This window comes from Petaurus breviceps, unplaced genomic scaffold, assembly GCF_028583685.1.
Source record: "Petaurus breviceps papuanus isolate PSGF00001 unplaced genomic scaffold, PetGlider_PUasm1.0 139, whole genome shotgun sequence".
NCBI lineage: Eukaryota > Metazoa > Chordata > Mammalia > Diprotodontia > Petauridae > Petaurus > Petaurus breviceps.
Window position 1 is genome coordinate 17597796 of NW_027185697.1, and position 25431 is coordinate 17623226.

The window sequence follows — 25431 nt, forward strand, 5'->3', positions numbered from 1 at the left end:
GAGAGGAGAGAAAGAGAGAGAGAAGGAGAGAGGAGAGAGAGACAGAGAGAGGAGGGAGAGAGTGAGTGCTCACGCATGCTCTGGCCCTGGGCAGGGTGGCTGCCTTCCTCTCTGCACAGTAGAGAAAAGAGGGGGAGTGAGCAGCTGAGCAGGGAAGAGTTGCTGCTTCCTTACTCAGCCAGAGAAGGAAAGAGAGGAAGGGTAAGAGAAAGACCCCGAGCAGCCGTTGGCCTTGAGGTTGAAGCTGCTTCATTGCTCACCACAGGCTGAGATCTAGGTCTTCCCAGCTGGTCTCCCACAGGTGGGGCCGTAGCTCCCCTCCCATGTTCAGAGCTCTGTCTCCCAGATCTGAAGGTCCCAGGTCCTCTCTTCTGTCCCCTTTCCAAGAAAGGAGCCCCTCATGAATCGAAGGGTCCTGCAAGAAAGTAACCTGATGTCATTTGTTAGCCCTGGTATTACCCAGGCTGGGGGAGCAGACTGGCTTACACAGGCTTGTAATACTGGTTACTGCTATTTCCAGGCTCTGTTCCTGCACTAATGGAACTTTATAAGATAGTCACTGTATGCTTGGACTGGTGGCTACCAGAGATGCACACACCAAGGGACTCACTGTTGCAGGTGTTCCATCCAGCGATGTCACTTGTGACTGACTCAGCCATGCCTTCCCATCCCGTGGGACTCAGGATCAGAGATTTAGGACTGGAAGAGACCACAGAAGCCATCAAGTTCCATCTCCTAATTTTACAGATCGAGAAACTTCGGCCCTGGGATGTTAAGTGACTTTCCCAGGGTCACACAGCTAATTTACTGTCAGAGGCAGGATTTGAACCTAGGTCTTCTGAATTCCAAGTCCCACACCCTATCCACTGTGCCACACTGTCTTCCCATAAGTTTGCCACACAGAAGCTACCTGACATGCATCTGGCTTTCCTTGTTTTCTTTGGACTTCTCAAGGTTGTGATAAAAATACTAATAATCACTGGCATTTCTATCTCACTTTAAGGTTTGCAAAGTCCCGAGCATGTATTATCAGGTCAGTGTAGGCAATAGCCTAGGGAGGTCGGAGATGTTAATATGCTCATTAAACTGAGGAAGCTGGAGCTGAGAGAGTGTAAGTGGCTTGCTCAGGGTCACAGCTCTGGTAAATATCTGAAGTCAGACTTGGGCCTTTCTGGCTTAAGTCTCCCCTGGCACCTGGTGGGGCATCTGGGCTCTCTGTTGGCCATCCCTCCATTTTGCCTTGTGACATGCCCAGCTTCTTTTCCCATCATGCCCTTCTCTGAGGACCCCCTTTCCTCAGGTTCTCATGGAGAAGTCCATATTGATGTGTTGGGACCTGCTTTCTCCCACCTTCCCTCTGCCCTGCAGGTGAGAGTGTGAGCTGTTAAGAGGCTGTCCTGTGTAGCCACAGTGGGACAGTATTGGTACTAAGAAGCAGGTGAGAGTGTGAGCTCTTAAGAGGCTGTCCTGTGTAGCCACAGTGGGACAGTATTGGTACTAAGAAGCAGGCCCTTTGTAGACTCTGGGAGAAGTCTGGGGTCAGTGAACGAGCTTCACGATTTCCCGAGGGTCGTAGCTAAGCCACCATCGTAGGCCTTCCAACGTCTTGATGATCTTTCCAATTTTTTCAAAGCCCTTCCAATAAAAGTCACAAAGCTCAAGCTGGAAGGCTCCTCAGAGGTCATAGAGTCCAACCTCTCACTCTCCAGAGGAGGAAACTGAGGCATCTTGCCTAAGGTCACATAGGCTGTAAACCTCAGAGGAGAGATTTGAACCCATGGCCTCTGGCTCCAAAGTCAGATCTCTTTGGTGCTTGGATTCAGCGTCCAATGGCATGAAGCAGAAGCAGCCTCTCAGTATGCTGTGCTGCTGTTTCGGGGGTCAGTAGCATTTTTACTTGCTCAAAGCCTGATTTCTCTTTGGTCCCAGGCCTGTGGGTTGGCACCAATTTCCACAACTCATTTAGATAATTCATGTGATTGACTAGTGGAGGATAACTTGTGTGGAGCAGTGGGAAGAATATTAGATTTGGAATTAGAGGACCTGAGTTCGAATCTCTCAGTTCTGCTGCTTTTATGGCAGCTGGAGCTGTGGGGTGAGTCAGGTCGGTGTGGGCAAGAATGGAATCAGAGCCCAGGAGATACTCCCGAAGGCTTCAAGGAAACTGGAAGGTTTTCCTCCTGATCCCTTCAGAGGCTTTGCTGGGTCAGGTATAAGGGAACTTTTGAGGGATTATTTACTGGTTCCCTGAGACTGAGGTGGGCTGGCAATGTCAGAGTAAGGAAGAAAAGATGAGACCACAAGAGGAATTATGGGACCTTAGGGCTTTAGAGGCCAGAAGACTAACCCCTCATTTTACAGGTGACAAAGGGGAGGCACAGACAGGGTAAGTGACTCATCCAGGGTCACACAGCTAGTGAGTGTTTGAGGCAGACTTTGAACCCAGATCTTGTTTATTCCAAGTCTGGTGTTCTGTCCATTGTGCCACAGGGCCTCATGCCTGCTGGGTAAGGGATAAGGGGAGGTTGGTCCAGAGTGGGTGTGGGAAGGTTAGATTGGGTGAATGGCAGGGGTGATGTGTGATATCAGGGAGTGAGCTGGGGCCTCACACTGCTGGCACACAGGGTGCTGGTCCTGGGCTGTGACTAGGATCTGGGCTAAGCTGGGGGCGGGGGTGAGGACGAGCTTTCAGATAGATCTAGGAGCTCAAATACTTTGGCACTGGGATTTTCAAGGAGCCATGGGGAGTGACAGTTATTTTTTAAAATTAAATTTTATGTTTATTTTTAGTTTACATCATTCATTCCCACAAGATTTTGAGTTACAAATTTTCTCACAGTCTTTCCCCTACCCACCACCCCAAAACAGCGATCCCACTGTATACCCCCTCCCCCAATCTGCTCTCTCCTATATTCTCCCCCAACCCCCCTCCAACTTCCCAGTAGGGCAAGATGGATCCCTACAGGGGGCGATAGTTTAACTGGTTGTCTAAGTACTGCCTGTTGGCAGGCTGTCGTCTTGATAAAGAGTGTTCGCTGCCCAGCTGGTCAGAGGGGTCGGGGGCGAAGGTCACAGCTAGAACTGGGCCTGCTTGGCTGCTCTCTGGGCACTAGGAATGAGAGAGAGAGGAGGCATGACTTTACAAGGACAGTGAGGACCTTGGGACCCGGGGATTGCCACCTTCCAGCTGGGCACAGTGGGTAGTGCAGTGGGTCAGGCACGGGGCTTGGAGTCAGGAAGATGTGAATTCATATCCTCCCTCAGACATTAATAGCAGTGCTGTCCTTGGCAACTTTTTTCATTTTCAGTCTCCTAATCTGTAAATTGGGGATAATAATAGCACCTTCCTCACAGGATTGCTTTGAAGATCAGATGAGATAATGTGTATAATGCATTTTACAAATCTCAAAGCATTATATAAATGCTATTATTATTATGTGCGTATTCAGAGGAGAAAAGCCCCATATGCCCAACGGCTTTTAGCTCTTAGCCTGTCCCCACACTAGTGGGAGGCCGTTGCTGGAAGGGGGCACGGCATTCTGGCTGTAACCAACTAAACTGAGATGGGCTGGGTGTGAGTGCCATCAGAGGGCCACACATGGACTGTCCAATGAAGCTGATGTGGGAAAACAGACAATTTCCTCCGCACCCCCAGTGCCACAGCAGCAGGAGAGAGTGAGAGCTGGCCGTGATTCCCTGGGTGCCCATGGACAAATCCCTTCCCCTTTCTGGGCCTGAGTCTTCCTTCTCATCTAACAAATGAATGGGTTGGGCCGTGTGATCTGAGGTCCCTGAAAGCTGCGAATCCTATGATCTGTTGATCACAGGACTAGAGAAGCTTACATCTATCCCTGATTCCTCTGCGTTACTCACTTTCGGCCAATTAGGGCCCACTCTTGAATCTCAGTTTACCTCTTATGAAATTATTAGAGTCAGCATTCATTATTTACCTTTCGTGGTGAAGTGGAGGCGTAAGGGTTTAGTTGATGATGACAAGAGAGGGAAGGAAATAGAGGCTGCCCCTTGGTGTAAGGGGTCAGGGCCGAGCTTTTGTGGCAGAGGGAGGGCATGGGATAGAGGCTTGTTGGCCACCAGCTCAGTATGAGTCAGCCAGGAAATATGGCAGCCAGAAAGCTAAGGAATGAGATCTAAGGCTGATTTGAAACACTCAAAGTACCCCAGGACTAGGGCTGATTGTCCCTCTGGCTTCTGCCTTGAGTCCCGTGCTCAGTTCTGCGTGGGCTCCCCAGTTTTTAGGAAGGACTTTGATAATCTGGAGAGTGTCCAGAGGAGGGCAGCCAGACTGGTCAAGGGCCTTGAGTCCAGGCCATATGAGGAAAATGGGGATTTTTAGTGTGGAGAAAAGAAGAATCTTGTTTCTACATCACCTTAAATTCCTTCTATGAGGCTGAAGTTTTTCAAGACCTGAGTGTGCCCTACAATCCCTGTCACTTGACTGACTAGTAAAGTGAAGGTTCTCTTGTGAGAGCGGTATAATAAACCACTTAGATCCCCTGTGTTATAATCCTGCCTGTAACAATCTGTTGCCTGGAACTCTCTCTCCAGATGACAGCATCCCTGCCCTTATCAGCCCATAGCCCACGATACTGGGCGGTCGGCAACATCTGAGAGAAGAGATTTTCTTTTTTTCTCTCATTCTTCCTTGGCCACAGTGTAATGTTTCTCCAGCTTGTGGCCTTTGGGGCTTGTGCTAATTTACACGGTTGCAGTAATCTTGCTGGAATGTTTAGTTTTCCAGGTTCAACTGAAACCCCAGATGGTTTGCAAAATTGGAGCCGCCTGTCTAAGATTCAGCATCGTTGGTGCGACCCTGGGAGCAGGGCCATTCATTTCAATTCAGCAAACATTTACTGAGCCCCTATTAGCAGCAGGACTAGGGGATACAAAGGTCAAAATCAGACAGCCCTTGCCCTCCAGGAGATTACACTCTACCAGACGAGGCAGAGGGCTTGGGATGTTGCAGATGTTAACAGTTGAGTAAATTCAAGATAATTTGAAGATGGAGAGAATAATTAAGTGCTAGGGGATCAGGAAAGATGTCATGGGGTAGATGGCACTAGTCAGTCAGGAAACATTTATGAAACACCTACTTAGATCGATGCACAGCGGATTCAAAGAAGGGTATTTCCTTCTCTCAGGGAACAATGGGGGAGACAACATACAGACAACTGTGTATGAGCAAGATATGTGCGGCATGACTCGGAGATAAGCAATAGGCGAAGGCACTAAAATTAAGGGGGATCAAGAAAGAGAACAAGCATTTATTTAGCACCTACTGTATGTGAAACCCTGTGTTAAGCCCTTTGTTGCGTAATAAATATTCTCATTTGTTCCTCATAACAACCCCATTTTACATTTGAGGAAACTGCAGCAAACGGAGGCTGACATGCCCCAGGGTCACACAGCTAGTGAGTATCTGAGGCTGAATTTGAACCCAGGTCCCAGCCCCAGGTCCAGCACTAGAGCTGAGCCTAAGGGAAGTTAAGGATTCTCACTGACCTCATCGCCTCCAGGCTCTATCCTTCATGAAGCTGCTAAAATGGTCTCTCTGAAGCCCGGGTCGGACCGTGACCCTCCTCTGCTCCAGAAGCTCTGGAGGGGCTCTCTGTCCTTTCTGGGATAAAACACAGAGGCCTGTTAGACCTGGCTACAAGGCACCTTTGCAATGTGCTGGTAGCTCCTCCCTTCCCCCTCCCCCTGGATTTCTTTGTAGTGAATTTGTTTTTTTAGTTTTATTTTTCATCTAACAAGGGTTTACTTTCTCTCCCTCCACTCCTCCCTCCTTCACTTAAAAGAAAAAAACAAAAAATAGAGCCCTTGTAAAAAGGATGAATGGTCAAGCAAATCAAATCCCTGTTATATGTCCTAAAATGTCTCAAATTTGTATAAACTTCAATGTGAACATGTTGTTTTCCCCCAATAGAATGTTAAGTGCCATGAGGACAGGATTATTCACATCAGCCTTTGTATCCTCAGTACCCAACACAGTGACTCGTCCATGTTATTAGAGGCTTAAACGTTGTCTGATGAATGAACGAGTGAGGGCATTCTGCTCATCGCAACGTGAAGCAGAGGGCACGGGTTCTAAGGCAGCAGGGGGTGACAGAAAGAGCAACAATATTTGGACTGAATGATCCAAGGTGCATTTTGCTTTAACCGTGATGCTGTAGGATAGAAATTGTCTGACATTTACAGCTGAGGAAACTGAGGCTTCCAAGAGATATAGTGATTTGTCCCCATAGGATTATGTGGGCTGGGGCTAGAACCAGATTTCCTGTGTTCTCTTCCTTTGCCCACTGGGCTGCTGGATGATGGCGTGACTGGAATCCAGAGTGTGCTGTTACATTGCTTTCCTATCCCTCCAGAAGCCTCTGTTGCTTCTAACTCTGTTCTAAAGCTGTGTGTGCTCTCTCCCCCAGTCTCTCGAATACAACATCTTCGAGGGCATGGAATGCCGAGGCTCGCCGCTGGTGGTGATCAGCCAGGGGAAGATTGTCCTGGAGGATGGCAACCTTCACGTGACTGAGGGATCTGGCCGCTACATCCCCCGCAAACCTTTCCCCGATTTCGTTTATAAGCGCATCAAGGCCCGGAGCCGTGTGAGTAGCTGGGGCTGAACAAGGGGGTTTTCTGATTGAAAGAGTCTAGTACAGAGTGACTTTTGTCTACACCCATCAGACCTGGGCAAAATGGCCCCAACCTCGCTCACTCATTGTTTGACTTGTTCGGTACAACAAAGTTGGGCCAAAGTCTGCCTCTGGGACCAAAGGAGCTTTCTAGAGAAAGGAGGTGAGGCCTTCAGTCTTCAGGGAAGCCATAAGTCCTTGTAGGTGTTTAAGGGTAGGTCCCAAAGGATAACCTGGTGACATCTGGAGGCACAGGGGGGGATGAGGAAAGTGTCCTGTACCATCAAATATAACTCTCACTCTGGAGCCTGGACTGATACCTCCAAAGGATAGGGAAGGGGCAAGGAAGGATCCACCCAGGAATGGGAGGCAGCATGCCACAGTGGAAAGACTTTCTGGAGTTAGGGACTTGGGTTTTAATCCTACATCTACCATTTAATAGCAACACGGCCCTGGCCAAGTCCCTTCCCTTCTCTGGCCTCAGTTTCCTCATCTGTATAATGAGGGAATTCACCAAGATGGTCTCTAAGGTCCCTTCCAGGGTTAGAATTTTGCTCTTCTCTGTGACCTGGGCAAATCACTTAGTCTGCCTTATTTTCCTCCTCTATATAGTGAGGGATAGACTAGCTAACCTCTGGGGTCCCTTCTGGCTTCCAATGGATGATTCTATGATCCTGCGAATGTTCCCAGGGAGCCTTGGATACGACGGACCGGGCAGGAAGTCCAGGATAGGAAGCCCCCAATAGTCCAGGACTCCTAGGTGCGTTAGAGCAGGGCACCTGGGTCAGGATCAGGGCTGCTCTGTAGACACCACTTGTTGGGGAGACTGAGTTTAGATGGGTCTGCTTGGTTGCCCCTTCTGAGATCCCAGGTAGGGAGACATCTATCAGCTAAGAAGTGGGAAGTTTCTGGTATGTAGTCTTCTGAGTTCCTAAATTTTGAGGGTTGCAGAGAAATGACAGGAAGGAGATAAGCATTTATTAATCACCTGTGTTAGCCAAGTGCCTTACAATATCACATTTGGTATCCTCATTTTACAGTTGAAGAAACTGAGGCAGACAGAAGTTAATTGACTTGCCCAAGGTCACACAGCTAGAAAGTGTGAGGTGGGATTTGAACTCAGCTTTTCCTGACTCCAGGCCCAGCAGTCAGTAGGTTGAGGCAGATAGGTGAACCTATGATAAAGAATTGTGATTGCCTTGTGATGGACACTCCCTTCCCCAGGGCTGTGTGACACCTTTTCATGGCTTATTGCTTTTGTCTGCTGCCCATTTAGGGAGTCCTAGAAGCCTAGACCCAGATCTGTTGGGGACTTCAGAGACCATCTAGTCTGGGGGTGGGGAACCTGGGGCCTCAAGGCCACATGTGGCTCTCTAGGTCCTCAAGTGTAGCCCTTTGAACCCAAACTTCACATAAAAGGATTTATCCTGTCAAACATGAGCTCAGGACCTAGAGGGCCACATGTGGGCTCAAGGCTGGCCAGTGTTCTCATGTTACAGGTGAGGAAGCTGAGCCCCAGGGGGTGAAGGGCCTTTCTCTAGGCCACACACATGACCACAGATAGGGCGCTAGAAGGGCCTTGAAGAGACTCACTAGTCCATCTCCCTTATTTTACATTGGAAGAAATAAAGACCAAAGAGAGGTAGCCAGAGTCACCCAGAGGTCCCCAAAGCTGTGCTGGAGGTGTTCTCTGAGTCCATCTATTTAGTCTAGGGCTTCCAAATGTGGCTCCTCGGATTTCAGGGAGTCTGTGAACTCAGATGGAAAATCAGTCTCATCTTGTTTTCATGACCACTGACATTTAGTATTTCCTTTGATTACTTAGAAATGTTCTTTTAAGAAGGGGTCCATCTCTAGGCTACACCAGACTGTCAGATGGGTCTGGGACACAGAAATGGTTAAGAGCCTCTGATCTGATCCATTTCCTTCATTTTATGGAGGAGGAAACAGGTTCAGGGAAGTACACAGCAGGAAGGAAGGGTCAGAGGTAGAATTCGAACCCAGATCCTCTAGACCCCAGGAAAGGCAGCTGCTCAGCACCAGGGACAGCATCTCCTTCCAAAGCCTGGGATGGGGAAGGGGGAGTCAGCCTCCTTCTTGTGACTCCCTGAAGGGAGACTGCTGCTGAGTGGTTGGTCTTTCCTACACCCCCCTCCCCCAGCTGTCATTAGGCAGCTCTGCCTCCTCACAGAGTCCTTATATGGTATCCTCTGAGGAAGCTGGGGCTATCTCTCAGCCTCCTTTGTTCTGTCTGGGAAGATGTCTCCCCCCCCCCCCCCAATCTCTGCTTTCTGCAAGGGCATTCTAGGCTTTACCGAGAAAGGCCCAGCTTTGGTGCATGGCAGGGGAGAGAGACATTCCTTAATTTGATCAGCTCAGTACTTTAGAGTCCCAGAGGTTGGGGAAAGAACTAGATAACATTTTTCGGAGGCAGTTGGAGTTAAGTGACTTGTCTAGGGTCACACAGCTAGTAAGTGTCTGAGGCCACATTTGAACTCAGATCCTCCTGCGCCAGGGCTGCTGCTCTATCCATCGTGCTGCCTAGCTGCCCCTAGGTCACTTTTCAGAGGCTCTTCCCACCTTGAGGGGATGATGATGATGGTGGTGGTGGTGGTGGGGCTGGAGTGTTCTGGGATAAACAGCATGCCATAATGGATAGAACCTTGGTCTCAAGTAAGGAAAACCTGTGTTCAAATCTGCCTCTGGATGTGATCTCCTTGGAGCCTCCCATTGTGAGACAGATGTTCCAGGAATTGTTATCCCTCTGACTGATTGATCCTGGGCAAGTCCTTTTGACTCCCTGGCCTCCGTTTCTCCCATGTGTAAAATGAGAATGTTGGAGACTAGAAGGTCTCTGAGGTATGTGCCAGCTTTAGATTCATGGTCTTAAACTTGGTGCCCAACGTGCTAAGATGTTACAAGGACCAGAGGATGCCCTCCCATAGCTGTGGAGCTGGAGGTGCCCTGCTTTTGGTAGAGGGACTTTCCACACTTGGAGGTTCCAGAAATGAAAGTCTGGATCCAGTCTCTATCTCTGATAGAGCCCTGAGTCTGGCAGACTTGGGAAGCCTTCTGTCCCAGCTCCTGCTGCCTTTAGGTGGGAGGACGTCTAACCCGGGCTCCAGTAGGATTGGAAAGGCTAAGAGCTCTCAGAGACTTCCCCAGATCTCCTTCCTTTCTGAATATGATGATTCCCAGAGGGCAGGAGAAGGCACCCCCCAGTGGAATCCCTTTGTTCCACTCAGGAACTTAGTCATAGATATGAAACTGGGAAAACCCTCAGGTCAGCAGGTCTGACTTCCTTCCCCATTTAAAAATAGATTAAAAATTAATATTAATTAATATTATAATCATTATAACATTTATTAATATTAATATAAAATAGATTAAAATTAAAAATAAATAAAAATGGGGTAAGACTCAGAGATCAGTCAATATTTATTTAGGGCCTACTGTGTGCTAGGTACAGTGCTAAGCATTGGGGACACAAGAAAAGTCCAAATACCTTCCCTGCCCTCAAGGAGCTTACAGTCTAATGGAAGGTAAGTGGCTTGCCAAGCGGGTCCCCCTCTGTCAAGAAGCAGAGACGTTCTTGTCTGTTTTCTTCTTGACCATCCCTAGGGATAGAGGATCCCCCAGGCTATACAAGAGTTTCCAAACAAGAAATCTGAAAGGGCTTAATCTCCCTTTAATATTTAATAACCGTATTTTTCCACACCCTGAGCTTTCGAAGGCCGGGGTGAGGAACATGGCGGTGAAAGCCTGCCACCCGCTGGATGGTCTCGGATCTGCTCTTCTTTCTTTTTTCAGCGTAGCTGGCCATCGGTGGCTGTCAGATGTGGCCTTTCATCCTCATCACAAGAGGTGCCCCCACAGGAGAGGGCCTGGATGACAGCTCCAGCCCCCTTTGCTCGGAGGATGCTCACGCTTCAGCCCCTGGCTAACTAGTTCTTGTGTTTTCAGTTGGCAGAGCTGAGGGGTGTCCCCCGAGGCCTCTACGATGGGCCGGTGTGTGAAGTGTCTGTAACACCCAAGACAGTGACTCCGGCCTCCTCTGCCAAGACTTCTCCTGCCAAACAGCAGGCCCCACCTGTCCGGAACCTGCACCAGTCTGGATTCAGCTTGTCCGGTACAGACCCATTTACAAATGAATTCTTTTTGACTTGAGGTCTTGTGTTGTGGACTAGAGTAGGTTTGAGCAGTCATTCAGCAGGCATGAATTAAGCGTCTGTTGTGTGTGGGTTTTGACAAAGGGAGAGGGAGGATGGTTTATTCAGCATATTTATTGCATTCATCCATCCATCCATCCATCCATCCATCCTTCCATCCATCCTTCCGTCTATCCATCCATCCAACCTTCCGTCTATCCATCCTTCCATCCATCCATCCACCCTTCCATCCTCCCGTCTGTCCATCCTTCCATCCTCCCATCTATCCATCCATCCAACCTCCCGTCTATCCATCCATCCTCCCGTCTGTCCATCCTTCCATCCTCCCGTCTGTCCATCCTTCCATCCTCCCATCTGTCCATCCATCCATCCTCCCGTCTGTCCATCCATCCATCCTCCCGTCTATCCATCCATCCATCCTCCTGTCTATCCACCCATCCATCCATCCTTCCATCCTTCCATCCATCCATCCCTCCATCCATTCTTAATTTCATTCAGTAATCATTTGTTAAATGTTTTCTATTCACAGATTCTGAGGGAGGTATGAAGTTTAGATAAAATAGGGCCTCTGACACTGCTGATCTCCCAGTCTGGGAGGAGGATTTAATATAAACTCAGGAAATCACTGGGATTTCTTAATCCCAGCCCAGTCAGCACCAGCTGTGTGATCACGGCTGGGTCACTTAGCCTTCAGGAGCCTCAGTTTTCTCACTTGTGAAATGGGTATAAAAATGCTTTCAGTTCCTCCCACATAGGTCTGTTCTGAAGAAAGTACTTTGCCACCCTTATTATGCTATAAAATGTGAGATATTGTTATGATTATGTTCTTGCTGTGCATGTCACAGAATCATAGAATTTCAGAGTCAGGAGGGACCCTGCTTGTCCAAACTATACCCCTCAAGAAATCCTCACTACAACATGTTTGATTCGTGGTGATCTAGCTTTTCACTGAAGTCCTCCATGTGGGTGGGATGGGGCACCCCTCTCAAGGCTGCCTGTTGCACTCTGGGACCACTCTGGGTGCTAAGAAAGTTCCCCAAACATTCTGGATAAATGGGCCTCTTTTCAGCTCCCTGACCCTTCTCCATTGCTCCTGGCTCTGTCCTCTGGGGCCAAATAGAACAAGACTAATCCCTCCTTTACAGGACAGTCTATCAATCGTTCCCCAAGCTTGCTCAATCAGTCTCTGTTCTAGATAATGGAAAGTGTCCTGAGGTGCCTGGGACGGTGACGTCCCTGCTTCACACGACTTGTGGTCCAGCGGGCCACATCTCATACCTCCCTTGGGCTCAGGGGGTTTGGGGATGCCGCAGGCCTCTCCTGTTGGCTCCAGCTTCCACCAATAGTGTTTGCCCACTTTAGGAGGGGCCCTGGCAACCCACTTCCATCTCACCTCTTACCGGCCCAATTATCCTTTATTATGCACTATTTACATAAGCAGAAGGGCAAGAATAAATACAGACTGTTCTCCACCCCACCCCCCAGACACCTGAAGGTAACCTTTCTCCCCACCCCCCACCTGCCCTGTGGGTGAGCTCCAACCATCACCCTTTCTGGCCTCGGAAAAGAAAATTACTGTCCCAGTCTGGCTGCTTTTAAAGACATAGCCTTTCCTGGCTCAGACATGCAGGCATACGCTCGGCCTGATATCTGTGTGTTAGAGGTGCTGGCCACTGTCATGGAGGCTGTCCTGCGTTCACATGGACCCAGCAACCCCTCTTGGTGATGAGGTCTTCACATATGTCTGTTTGCAGGTGACTGTGCTGAAGGCATCAGGTCCTAGCAGGCCTGCTGCTGCTGCTGCTCCTGCTCCTTCTCCTCCTCTTCCTCCTCCTCCTCCTCTTCCTCTTCCTCCTCTTCCTCAGATCCACTCAAAGGAGAGAGTCCTGATAGTCCACAGAGGAGAAAACAAATACTTGGGACAATGTTGTTTAGAACAGAGGTTCTTAGTCCTTTCTTTTTCATGACCTTATAAAACCAATGGACTGACTCCTCAGAATTTTGTTTTTAAATGCATAAAATAAACCATAAAGTTTCACAAGTGAGATAATATTTGTAAAGCACTTAGCACAAGTGCCTGGCACATAGTAGGTGCTTAATAAATGCTCCCTCCTTTTCTTCCTTCTTTCCTACAATTGAAACTGGTTATTGAAATAGTTACCAAAAGTTAAAAAAAAGTATTGAGAAAAGTTTTATAAAACATAAAAATACCTATTTTAAAGAAAGGTATGATGATGATGGTGATGGTGGTGAGGGTGATGGTGATGGTGGTGATGATGATGATGGTGGAAGGGATAAGCATTTATGTAGCTCTTACTCTGTGCCAAGTACTATGGTAAATGCTTTTTACAAATATTATCTCATTTGATTTTCACAACAGCCTTGGGAGGGAGGTGCTATTATTATCCCCATTTTACAGTTGAGGAAACTGAGGTAGACAGTGACCCAGGATCACACAGCTAGTAAGCATCTGAGTTCAAATTTGAGCTCAGGACTTCTTGACTCCAATCCCTGTGCCCAACAATATTCCTGGCACATAGTATGCACTCAGCTCTCCTCTGATTGCTTAAATCATAGTCATTAAATATTAGAACGGGAAAGGATGTTAGGGCTCATACAATATAGTCTCTTCATTTTGCAGACAGGAAGACTGAGGCCTGATCGGGAAAGTGATCAGTCCAAGGTCCCCCAAGGAGCAGGGAGCAGTGGTAGGGAGCTGCTGTGACTTTTAAACATCTGGCCTCCTTCCTCTGTTTTCTCCGCTCTCCAGGTGCCCAGATCGATGATAACATCCCTCGTCGCACCACCCAGCGCATCGTGGCTCCCCCAGGCGGCCGTGCCAACATCACCAGCTTGGGCTAGAGCTCCCCAGTCATTGAGCAGCAGTAGCAGACTGGGAAAGGGGGGTGAGGGGTGGGGCACCTGAGGACGTTGGGTTTTGTTGATTATTATTATTATTTTTTAGAGCCTGTGATAGTTACTGTGGGGCAGCCAGTCCATGGGGCTTCCTTCTGGGCCCCACATTCAGTCCTCCTTACCCTGATGTTACCAGTTTTGCTCGCCCGTGTTTATCCACTTCTGATAGCATTACATACATGTTCACACACCAACTCCAGAGACAAAATGTGACCTGACACCTCAAGGGTGCAAAACAAAAAGTATAAAAAATCCCTGCCCCAAATAGGGTGGTTTTCATCCAGGGTCCTTGTTCTCACGAACATCTTTCTTTTCCTAAGGGAAGGATGAAGTGAATTCCCCGAGAGCTGCCTTTTTTTCTCCCTGGGGGGGGGTGCGTTGGGGAAAGTAGTTTAAACATCGGATGTTGGAAGACCTGATCAGATATTAACTCAAGAGTGTTGAGGTGTACATGGGTTGAGACAATGTTTAACAGCTGAGTGATCCAGTTGGTAGACCAGCAGGCCCCCACCCAGGTGCTTCCAGATCATGACTATTGGCATTCCATTCATTTCAGTCTGGGTCAGCTACTGACATGAGTCATCATTTCTCTTTGTCCTGGATTTGGCTACAACATGGATCCTTTGAGGTTCCCCCCTCTCCTCTCCTTTTAAAGCCCTCTGGCTTTTGGTTTTGTTTTGTTTTACAGAACACTTTAAGTTGCCTCTCTCTCTCATTGGCTTCTGAGAGACAGCATGGCACAGTGGGGATTGCACTGGATCTCTTGGCTGAGGATTCTGGGTTCAAATCCCACCTCTGGCCATTATCACCTGTTTGGCCTTGGGCAAATCACTTAACTTATTTACCCCTCAGTTTCTTCATGTAAGATGAAGACGTTGGATTAGACAGCCTCTGAGGCCCTTTCCAGCATTTGAGATGAGATAATGGGTGTTTGTTTTAGACAACATTTTTCTCCCTGTCCTAGCTGCCTCTCCCTATCACTAGCCCTGCCGCTTGTCCACTGTTGCCGTAGGAACCTGGCCTGGGGAAACAAGGTGCCACCCCATCACTCAGAATGCTTAGTTGGCCTATGTTATGCAAGATGCCACCAAGCCACCCATGTAGCCATTGCTAATTAAGTCATTCTTTTCCAGTAGTAGGGATGGGCTGGACTGAGCTGTCCATGTATGCTAGTGCCCCCTTGGTGAGAGGTGGAGGGGGAGATGCCGTCTGTGGCTTCCTACCAAGGGCATTAAACTGCTGTCCAAGGTCTCATCAACACCATGTGCTAATTGACTGGGCTAACTCATCCCATGACCAGCCGCCAGAATCAGACAGATGGATAAATTGGAGGCTGGCTTGATAGCATCCTCTGAGCCCCATTTAATTTGACCTGGAGTCATCTTTTGAGGAGCTCAGGACCCTCTGAAGCTTCACTCACTGGGAATGGGCCCCAGCAGAATATCCTGGTGCCCAGTTAAACAATTTTACCTCATGAAAGTCAACTTGGTGGAATAACAATGCATAGAGGCCTTAGAAACACACACACACACACACACACACACACACACAATCTTTGGGAATTTTGACACAAGGAAGTCTCTTAATTGGCAAAGTGGAGGAGCCATGCTTTTTTATTTTTGTTTTTGTTTTAAACAAAGGGCGCTTCATTGCGCGTTGACATTTGCAAACATAACAATACTGGTGGAAAGCAACGTTGGGCGAACTTCTTTCTATGGGCCAAGCTTGAGCCTATGGGTCACCTCACCTTAGCACTGCCTAGCGTCTTGGTGTCTTGGAATAGTTTCCATTAGCTGAATCCCCTTCTCTCCCCTCAGTTTCTTATGTTACCTTGCTATGTGTGGCCTTTATTTCTGTGTGTCGACAGGTTCTTTTAAAGTATATCTGTAGATTCTTAAAAAAAAAAAAACAGTAAAAACAAATCTGCTTTGACAAAACTTAAGCAGGAAGTCCTTTGTAGCCAGTCCACTCATCTGTCCAGACATATCGACTTGGGGTTGTTTTTATTGTTTATTTTTTCGATTTTTTAAAGTAAAAAAGCACTTTAAAAAAGTAATTGGTTAACTTAAAATATGTCATAGTTCCCCTCCTCCCCTTTTCCTTTCTCACCTGCACTTGCAAGAAATCAGAACAAGGTGGAAAACCCCAGGAGTCTCGTTTCCATTCACAGCCGTGTTGGCAGCCTCTCTCAGCATTCACTTGAATCTTCCCTTTCTATCTTCTGCTCATGAAGGTTTCTGTTCTTTCAGTTGTTCTAAAAGACTAAAAAAAAAAGCCCACAAACAAATAAACAAACAAGCGAAATAAAAACAAAAGCCCTGCCGATGTTTGCGGGCTACGTAAGCATGTTCCCCTGTTGGCTTGCTTTCTGTGTCTGTTCAATGAATGTCCTATGTAAGTGCTAAGAGGGATTGACAATGATTTGGAAGGGACTAACTTCAGTGACTTGATGCTCTAAGACATTGTAGGATTGCGGACTAGTTGGATTATAACCCTTGGATTTGTGATTGTGAACCATGAGTGAAGGAGCTGTATGTGCTAAAGCTGATCACGTGTGTAGACAAACAGTGCTTTTTTCCCTCTCTTTTTATTTTTTACCACTGTCTTAATGGCAAAATAATTATGGTAAAAAAAGTCGTGTTTATTATTCCTTAAGAACTCTGTGTAATATTACCATGGAAACGCCTAATAAAGACAAATGTTGTTGTTTCAGGGGTGTGTGTCTGTGTGGAGATGTTCTGAGGAGGTGGGTGGGGGACCCTCTCATGCCTTAGCAAATCAACGAGGATTGAGGCTCCTACTGGGTGCTGGACAGGCAATGCGGGTATGAGACAGCTGGATTGTCCTGGCTGCAGGTCCTGCCTCTGACATGTCCTGGGCTAGTTCCTTAAGCTCTCATCACTGGAGTTCTCAGCCTAGAAGTTTCAGGGGGGCTGACTTGCATCGGTAGAGTAAGCTTCCTCCTGGGAGTTCCCTGGGAGTAGCACAGAGATCACAGATCCAATCCCCATTTCTGTGTAGGCAGGAATGCAATGATCCAAATGGAATGGTCCCAACCCTCCAGAGGTGATGCCTCCAAACGCCCTCATCCCAGAGGCTCTACACTAACTTTGGGCTTCCTCCCATGTGACAGAGAGGACTCAGGTGAACAGGAATGCCATCTTAAGTGAATGAAGGATAGAGCAGGCCGGGGAACGCAGCTACTGGAAGTGAGCTTGTCCTGCCTCCCTAAATGCAGTAGTAGTCATGGGTCTGGAATAGAGCACTAGACAGCTCAAGAATGATGGGAAGATCAGCAGTCTGGATTCTCCCTCCTAATCTAGTCCTGGCTTAGCCACTATTAATCATAAGACCGTAGATCTTGACCTAGGTGGGAGTTCAGAGGTCATCTAGTCCAGCCCTTTCATTTTGTAAATGAGGAAACAGACACAGGAAAATGACTTGAGAGGTAGGAATCAGGTGTTTATGTGCATTTGCATGCATATATATTCATATATGTATACCTATATCTTAACAGATATGTAGATAATACAACTGCATAGATATATAGACACATGTGCCCCACACAAGTAGGTTAAATTTACATATATGTAACAATGTAATATGTGCATATGTTATATACACAGATTTAAATGGTATATATGTATCCATAAGTGCAATATACATACATATGGTTTAATATACATATATGTATACATATACAGACATGGGGCAGCTAGGTGGGTGGCACATTGGATGGAGACTAATCTTCCTGAGTTCAAATCCAACATTTACTAGCTGTGTGACCCTGGGCAAGTCACTTAGCCCTGTTTGCCTCAGTTTCCTCATCTGTTAAATGAGCTGGAGAAGGAAATGGCAAGCCACTTTAGTATCTCTGCCAAGAGAGCCCCAAATGAGGCCATGAAATGTCACATGTGACTCAACAACCAATACAAATTTTATATATATATGGTGTTCCAAAAGTTTTAGTGTAATTTAAAGTTATTAAAGCTCATTATTGACTGGATGCCATATTTTAATAAGATGACCAGGTTGGGAGGAGTCTGGAGATGTATGAGGATTGACTGAAGGAATTAAGGATGTTTTGCTTGAAGGAGGGAAGAAAGTGGGTAGCATCATAGGTGTTTGCAAATATTCTCCAGAATTTGACCATTGTCTGGGCCCCCAGTCCAATGGCTGAATCCGTACCCCAAAGGAATCTCCATTGTAGCGCACCTGACAGGGGATCGTCAGCTTCTACTTAAATATCCAAAAGGAAGGGAAACCCACCATCTTTCACAGCAGCCCACTCCCCTTTTGGTCAGCTGGCACTCCATATCCTCCAATAGCTCCCTATTACCTCTGGGATCCAATTTAAAGGCTCTGGCATGTAAATCCCTCCACAACCTGGCCCCTTCCTACTTTCCTGCCTTTGTACATTTATCTCCTTCTGTGGACTTTATGATCCCGGCTCATTGGCCTCTTTCCTCTTTCTTGATATGCTCAGTGCCTTTTCACTAGTTGTCCCTCATTCTTGGAATGCATGCTTTCCTCACCTCTGCCTCCCTACTTTCCTGGCCTCCTTCAAGACTCAGTTCAAATCTTACCATTTTAAAGAGACCTTTCCCAGGCTTCTCTCTCTGTCTCTATCTTTCTGTCTTTCTCTGTCTCTGTCTCTCTGTGTCTCTGTCTTCCTGTGTCTCTGTCTCTGTATCTGTCCCTCTGTCTCTCTCTCTGTGTCTCTCTGTTCCTCTGTCTCTGTCTCTCTTTGTCTTCCTGTCTCCGTTTCTCTGTCTCTCTGTGTCTCTGTGCCTCTCTGTCTCTGTCTCTCTCTCCCCCACCCACTCCCAAGATCTTTCCTCTGAGGTTACCTCTCATTTATAGTGCCCATATCTTGTATGTATGTACAACACAGTTGTACATGACATAGCTGTAAGTTGTAGAGTTAGCTAGGTGGCCATATGGGTAGAACACTGAAGTCCCAACTTCAAATGGGAGAATGCCTAGCTGGGTGACACTGGGTAGTTTCTTAGTCTCTGCCTCAAATAATAATCAATAACTTAACATTATTAAGTGCCAACTGTGACAGGCACTGTACTAAGGGCTGGAGATAGAAAAAGAAAGAAGCAAAAGGTAGTCGCTGTCCTCAAGGCACTTACCATCAGTCTCCTCACTGGTAACACAGGGCCCCTGGCAGCACCTCGCACCCAGCGCCGTTGGGAACACCGCATGAGATCACATTGGTAAAGCAGCGTGCCAGCCTCCAAGCACCATAGAAAGCCTAGCACTTGTCATTCTTTTTTTTTTTTTTTAAAGTAATCGGGGTTAAGTAACTTGCTCAAGGTTACACGGCCAGTTATTTCTGGGTGTGGGGCTGAGTATCTGAGCCCAGATTTGATACAGGTCATCCCGACACTGGAGCCGGTGCTCTTACTAGCTGAGCTACCTGGCCACCCCTAAGCAATTGGGGGTAAGTAACTTGCTCAAGGTTACACGGCCAGGTGTTTCTGGGTGGGTGCTAAGTGTCTGAGCCTGGGATTCAATCTCCAGGTCTTCTCAACACTGGAGCCAGTGCTCTTACTCGCTGGGCTACCTGGCCGCCCCTGTCATTCTTCTTCTTAGCAACAAGAGTCACTTTCCTGTCCTGCTCATTAGCATGTGAGCTCCTTGTTGGCAAGGACTGGGTCTTCGAGTTTCTTCGTAGCCCAGCATTTATCCCAGCTCCTGGCACACAGGAAGCGAGCGGCTAATAAAGGACTGCGGACTGACTATCCTGGGCAACTCTCTGAGATTCTCATCAGTAAAGAAGGTGTCTGGGTAACCTGCATTGGGAGCCAGAGTTTCCTCATCATGCCCAGGGCATCATGGTTGCATTCTCTAAACTTTATAGTCACAACAACATAATATATTTGGGTTCATCTCTTGTTGATTCCCTGGCATGTTCCCCAGAGTGGTTGTTCTAAATCTCCTCCAGCCCCAAACTGCCATTCTTCCAGCAAAACATAGCGGCTCCGTCTTCTTTCTGGAGAAATTAAGGCCATCCTCATATCTCCAAACCTCTCTTCCTTTCACATTGTCTAGAGATTGGGATGGTTCTTCCACTTTGCCAATCTAATCCCTATTTCACCTGTGTGCTTTGATCTCACACTGGGTGGTATAGTTATAGAGAACAATGGACTTGGAATCAGATTAGATCTGAGTTTGAATCCTGCCTCACACACTTACCAGCTGTGTGACCCTGGGCAGGTCACTTAACCTCAATTTCCTCCTCTGTAAAATAAAAATAATAATAAGGTTGTTGTAAAAATTAAATGAAATAATATAACGCTTTGCAAACCTTTAAATGCTAATAAATATTAGACATTATTGTTATTGTCATCTTTTCTGGTCTTCTTTAGGGACTGTGTCCGTCCCGCCCCTCCCTCGTTCTGTCAACTGGCCCTCTGCTCACCCATCTCTATCACCTTCCCATAAACCTCCAAGCTGTTTGTTTGCCACTTTCTATGGTCCCTGTATCTCTCTGCCAGGGTCCTGGGGGTACCCCTGAGGGACTGAATGGGTATTTCTAAGGGAGATGAAATTATTTGCTCATGATCATTGTTGTTTTCAGTCATTTTGGTCCTGCCCAGCTCATGACCCCATTTGGGGTTTTCTTGGTTTTCTTGGCCAAGATGCTCCAGTGGTTTGCTATTTCCTGCTCTATTTCATTTGCTAATGCAAACAGGTTAAGTCACTACTCCAGGGTAAGTGTCTGAGGACAGATTTGAGCCCTGCTCTTCCTGACTCCAGGCCCAGGGCTCTATCCCCTGTGCCACCTAACTGCCCCTGGTCTTTGTTGTAGTTTGGCCATTTCTGCTGCGTCTGACTTAAGCTAAATGGCAGGTAGAATTTGGATGCAGATCTTCCCAACACCCAGTCTGGACGGCTATTCCTGATGACATTCTGCTTCCTCTGTTGTAAATATAAGTGACTGATATTAGTCTTACCTCCTTTCCCCAATCTGAGGATGAAAATGGGGACAAATATGAGTAAAAACTACTCATTCCCCCAAAGAGTTGGCATACACTTGCATAGATTAAAGATGAAGTCCATTACTCTTGAAAAAACGAGTCATTGGCAAGATCAGAGGCCTGGGTTTGCTTTCATTAGATTCCTTTCCAAGAAAACACCAACCTTTCCTTTTCAGTCCCATTCCCATCTCTCCCATTCTTGAGCTTTTTCCTCCATCCAGAATGACCGTGTCACTGACCGTTCCCAATGCCATGCCTTGTCTTCTGGTCCCTTTCAGCTCTTTCCATGAGCGCCAGTTACCTAGGAACTGTCCAAAGTCTGCTTCTGCTCCTGACCAAGTCCCTTCCCTTCCTGTCTCAATTTCCTACCATATAAAATGAACAAGTTGGAATAGATGACCTCCAGGGCTCCTTCCAGCTGAAGATTCTGTTAACTAACTATGAGTCGCACTACAGAGCAAAGAATGCTGGACCTCTGACGCTTATGATCTGTGAGATCTTGGAAAGTCACATAACCTATCTGGGACTCAGTTTCCTCATCTGTAAAATCGGGGGTGGTGGTGGAATGGATGGAATCCAAGGTCCCTTCTGTCTTTACAGCTGTGTGGGATCACAGAGCTGGCTCTGGAGGCCAGAGTCCCAACTCTTTCACTTTACAGATGAGGACACTAAGGCCCTGGGTGTACTGAGTCTGTGGTTACATAGGCCATGAACATCAGAAGTAGATTTGAAGAGGCAGAGCTCTCATGGAACCAGTTCCAGGTTTGGAGTCAGAGGACATGGGTTCGAATTCCAGTCACTTACAATAGCTTGTGGAACCCTAGGTAAGTCAGTGAATCTGTCTGGGCCTCAGTTTCCTCATCTATGAAATGGGGAGCTTGGCCTAGATGACCTCTCAGTCTCCTTCCAGTTCTAGGGCTAGGGTCCGATGATTAGAAGACCTCTGAAGTCTCTTTCAACTAACAGTCTATGATCCTATGATTTTAATAAAATCCTAGACCAGGAAGTAGCCCAAACTGATAAATGACCTAGCATCCATGCCTGTTACTCATTCCATTTCCACTAGGTGGCACCAATGTCCCTACAATGGAAAGGAATTTCTCTTGTGAGCAGCCTGGGGATTTGGCCATTCATCCACCCAGCATTTATCACAGTAGTCTGAGGGCTTGAAAAGAAGCTCGGCGCCCAGAATTTGGTTATTGTATCTCTCCCTGTTTCCAGCACGTAGCAAGTGGAAAATAAACAGGCCTCCAGCAGAGATAGACTTACATTCTGTGTAACTAAGGGACTCTGCCGGCACACCCCAGATTCTGTAACCGGTTACAAAGCGGGGTGCCCACGGCCTCAGCCGATCTTACTAACCTCAGGCCAAAGCCTCCCGCCCACCCAGGCTTCCCAATTGCCTTTCCTCCTCCTCAGCCCCACATCAAGGCTTTGTAGGGATGTTTGAACAGCTCTGAGAGCGCCCCTGGACAAACAGGCTTTAGAAGGGCCGGCGGTTGCATCAATTTGGACACAGTTGCTGCTAGAAGCATTGTAGAGTTTCCTCAGAACAATGAGGTGTTTTGTTTCTGAAGTCATGGGAGAATGCTGCCCCTTACCCAGCCAGTCCCAACAAGCCTCTTGACTTCGTGCCTTGACCTGCCTGGCATTTCCAGGTTGGCACTCTGAGTGAGGGCATCAGAGTCACCCCTGAAGGCTCTTGTTTTGGGCAGGGCAGACACGAGCCCTGGAAAGGAATGGTTGGGCACTTATATGGTGAAGTCCAGGGGAGACAGAGACAAAGTGGAGAGCTCAAGGGCCAGCTTTTGTTCCCCCCCACCCCCATCAATCAATCGTGTATTGTGTCTATTTTGTGCCTTCTACTAAGATCTGGGGACAGGAAGGAAGGAAAGGAGGGAAGGAAGGAAGGAGGGAGGGAGGGAGGGAGGAAGAGAGAAAAGAAAGAAGGGAGAGAAAGAGAGAAGGAAGGAAAGAAAGAGGGAGGGAAGAAGGGAAGAAGGAATGGAAGGAGGGAGGGAGGAAGGAAGGGAGAAAAGAAAGAAGGAAGGAAGAGAAAGAGGGAAGAAGGAAGGAAAGGAGGGGAGGGAGGAAGGAAACATTTATTAAAAATCACTTTGTGCCAGACACTGTGCTAAGTGCTTTATGAAAGGCATAGTCCCTGACCTCAAGGAACTAACACTCTAATGAAGGAGATTATATGTAAATGACTAGGTACCAATAAGATCTATGCAGGGTAGATGGAAAGTGTCAACCCCCTGGGAAGGTCTGGGCTCCTACCTTGCTCTGGTAAGCAGTTTCTAACTGCCCCTGCTCCAGGACAGAGACTGTTCCAAGAATGTTTTTATGATCTTGTTTTTGTAATCAAACACCACCTTCAACACTTCCTTCCTGCCTTTTGGTTGCTCTGTATATGTAGACTAAATGCACTTTTGCTGGTTCCCAGGACTCTGGCCTTTGAGTCCCCTTCTCTCCTCCGTCACTGGGCATCCTTGTCCTCCCTGGGTATCTTTGTCAAATAAGGCAGCATATTGTCCCAAGCTGCAATTCCTTGACACGGAATAAAAGCCTCACTTTATCTACTGATCACCTAGTTGTGCTGTTTTCCCTAGATTGACAAAAGTAATCTCAGAGGGCGAGGTGCTAGCTTTGGAAGAACCAGGAAAGTCTTCCTTCAGAATGTAGGATTTGAGTTGAGTCTTGAAGGAATCCAGTACAACTAAGAGGAGGAAGGTTTTTCATGCATGGCAGACAGCCATAAAAGATGGGAGAGATGGAATGTTAGGGGGTGAAAGCAGCAAGAAAGCCAAGATCTCAACACCAAACTCTGTTCTCTTATTTTGCCAATCCTGTCTAGGACATTTAGCAATGGCCCTAGGTATAGGCGAAAAGCTAATAACAGTAACAATTTACATTCATATAAAGCTTTTATCTTCATAATGTACTTTCCTCACAATAGTGAATAGAAAATTAGATTTGGAGTCAGGCAATCTGGGTTCAAATCTTATTGCTGCTGTTTACTACTTGTATGATCAAAGAAAGTAGGCCAAGAGTTGGGTAGGAGGGGAAGAATGGCAGGCAGCTACTGAACTCCTTGAGAAATGTGGGAGAAGAATCTGGGGGCTGGTGGAGAACAGCCACTGGGATCTAGATGGGATCTTACAGGAGGAGAAAGCACCGAGTGATATGTTATGTGAAATTGGAAATAACTGATGAAACAAAGGTTCAAGCTCCTGAGCACGTCAATTTATTAAGCAATGCATGCCCATTGCATAATCAATTGGGACCAGGCCCCTCGGCTTTGGCACTGGACCCTAAATGTAGGGGAAGACAGATTGTGAAGCATTAAAAGAAAACAATTAACAGGATATAAAACAGAATTAAGTAATCTGATTTCTATTTAGAAAAAAATGACTAAGGACTCTCTAAGTTGGAAGGGTGAGAGTGAACAGGTACAATTCCCTGAAATCAGAAAAAAACTGTTCCCCTCCCCCATATCTGTATTCAATCAAAGGAACATGGAATCAGTAACTGAGGGAACATGGAAACAATAACTGATTTACCAGTATGGGGCCAGTTTTCCAACAAGACACATGGGTTGCTTAAGATCATGTGCTTAAGATGCATAATGGTGAGAAAACTCCCTGCATCAATCTTTGGATCTGTATGGGTTTCTGTTCAGCATAACCTAGGTCCTTAGTTAAGGGGTCTCTAAGCAGAGGCAGAGGGGCTCTAGTGTCCCAGTCAAACAGGGTGAGGTTTAAACAATGCAAACAAGTTTTCTCCCAATTCCTACAACTGAATAAAGTATTCTCACAAGAAATAATTTGAACTAGAACCATTACTGGATAGAAAGGGACAGAGCCAGATTTAGAACTGAATCACAAGGTGGAATCAGTGGGGTTCATCCAGTTGCACACTTCCCTCAGATGGTGGGAGGGCAGGGACTTCGGTGAGGAGTAAAAAGAGATCTTCCTCCTCCTAGTCCAGCATGTTTATTGGAGGAATGGATCTGGGGGATGTGTGTGGCAAGAGTGAAGGTACATTTAGCTCTGGAGGGTGGCCAGGGATTCACTGTCTTTTGAGGGGACTCAGCTTTCCATGATTCCAAGGAGATGGAAGGAATGTTAGAGGACAGTTTGCTTACAATATAACAGGAATTCCAGAGGGCACAATGGAAGACTAGGGTAGAATGGGGTAGGGACATGGCAGGGATGGTGCTTACATGGATGGGCGTGAGGGAGAATGGACTTACATCCATAGGAGAGTGATTTAATCTAAGTAGCCTGAAAAGCCAAATCACAGGGATTCTATGTAAAGCCACAGGGCAATAGTTTCTCATATCTGTCACAGGAACAATGGTGCTATTATCAATTTCTATTTAGAGGTGGACAGTGTGAGTGTGTGCGCATGTGCATGCACGCACGCATGTGTTCAGGGGACAGTATGTGTGTAGAAATAGGGTAGATGATGAGTCTCACCTAATGGGCAAGGCAGAGGAGTCCTGGGGCCTGATTGGTTCTAGAGAGGTAAATATTGAGGTACTCAGTCTTCAATCATTATTCAAGTTGGTTCTGCCACAGGGTTCACTTCAAAGATGCTTTCCCTCCCTCCCTCCCTCCCTCCCTCCCTCCCTTCCTTCCTTCCTTCCTTCCTTCCTTCCTTCCTTCCTTCCTTCCTTCCTTCCTTCCTTCCTTCCTTCCTCCCTCC

General features: G+C 47.1%; 1 protein-coding gene across 1 annotated transcript in view; it reads left to right on the forward strand.

Moving 5' to 3' along the window:
- The window catches only part of LOC138145371 (dihydropyrimidinase-related protein 2), a 97794-nt gene extending 81350 nt beyond the window's left edge, over positions 1 to 16444 (forward strand). Inside the window, exons 12-14 of the mRNA XM_069067016.1 lie at positions 6441 to 6620; positions 10611 to 10776; positions 13587 to 16444. Coding sequence (XP_068923117.1) covers positions 6441 to 6620; positions 10611 to 10776; positions 13587 to 13678 — 438 coding nt within the window. The 3' untranslated portion in view covers positions 13679 to 16444. The remainder of the gene's footprint in view (positions 1 to 6440; positions 6621 to 10610; positions 10777 to 13586) is intronic.
- The last annotated feature ends 8987 nt before the right edge of the window (positions 16445 to 25431 follow it).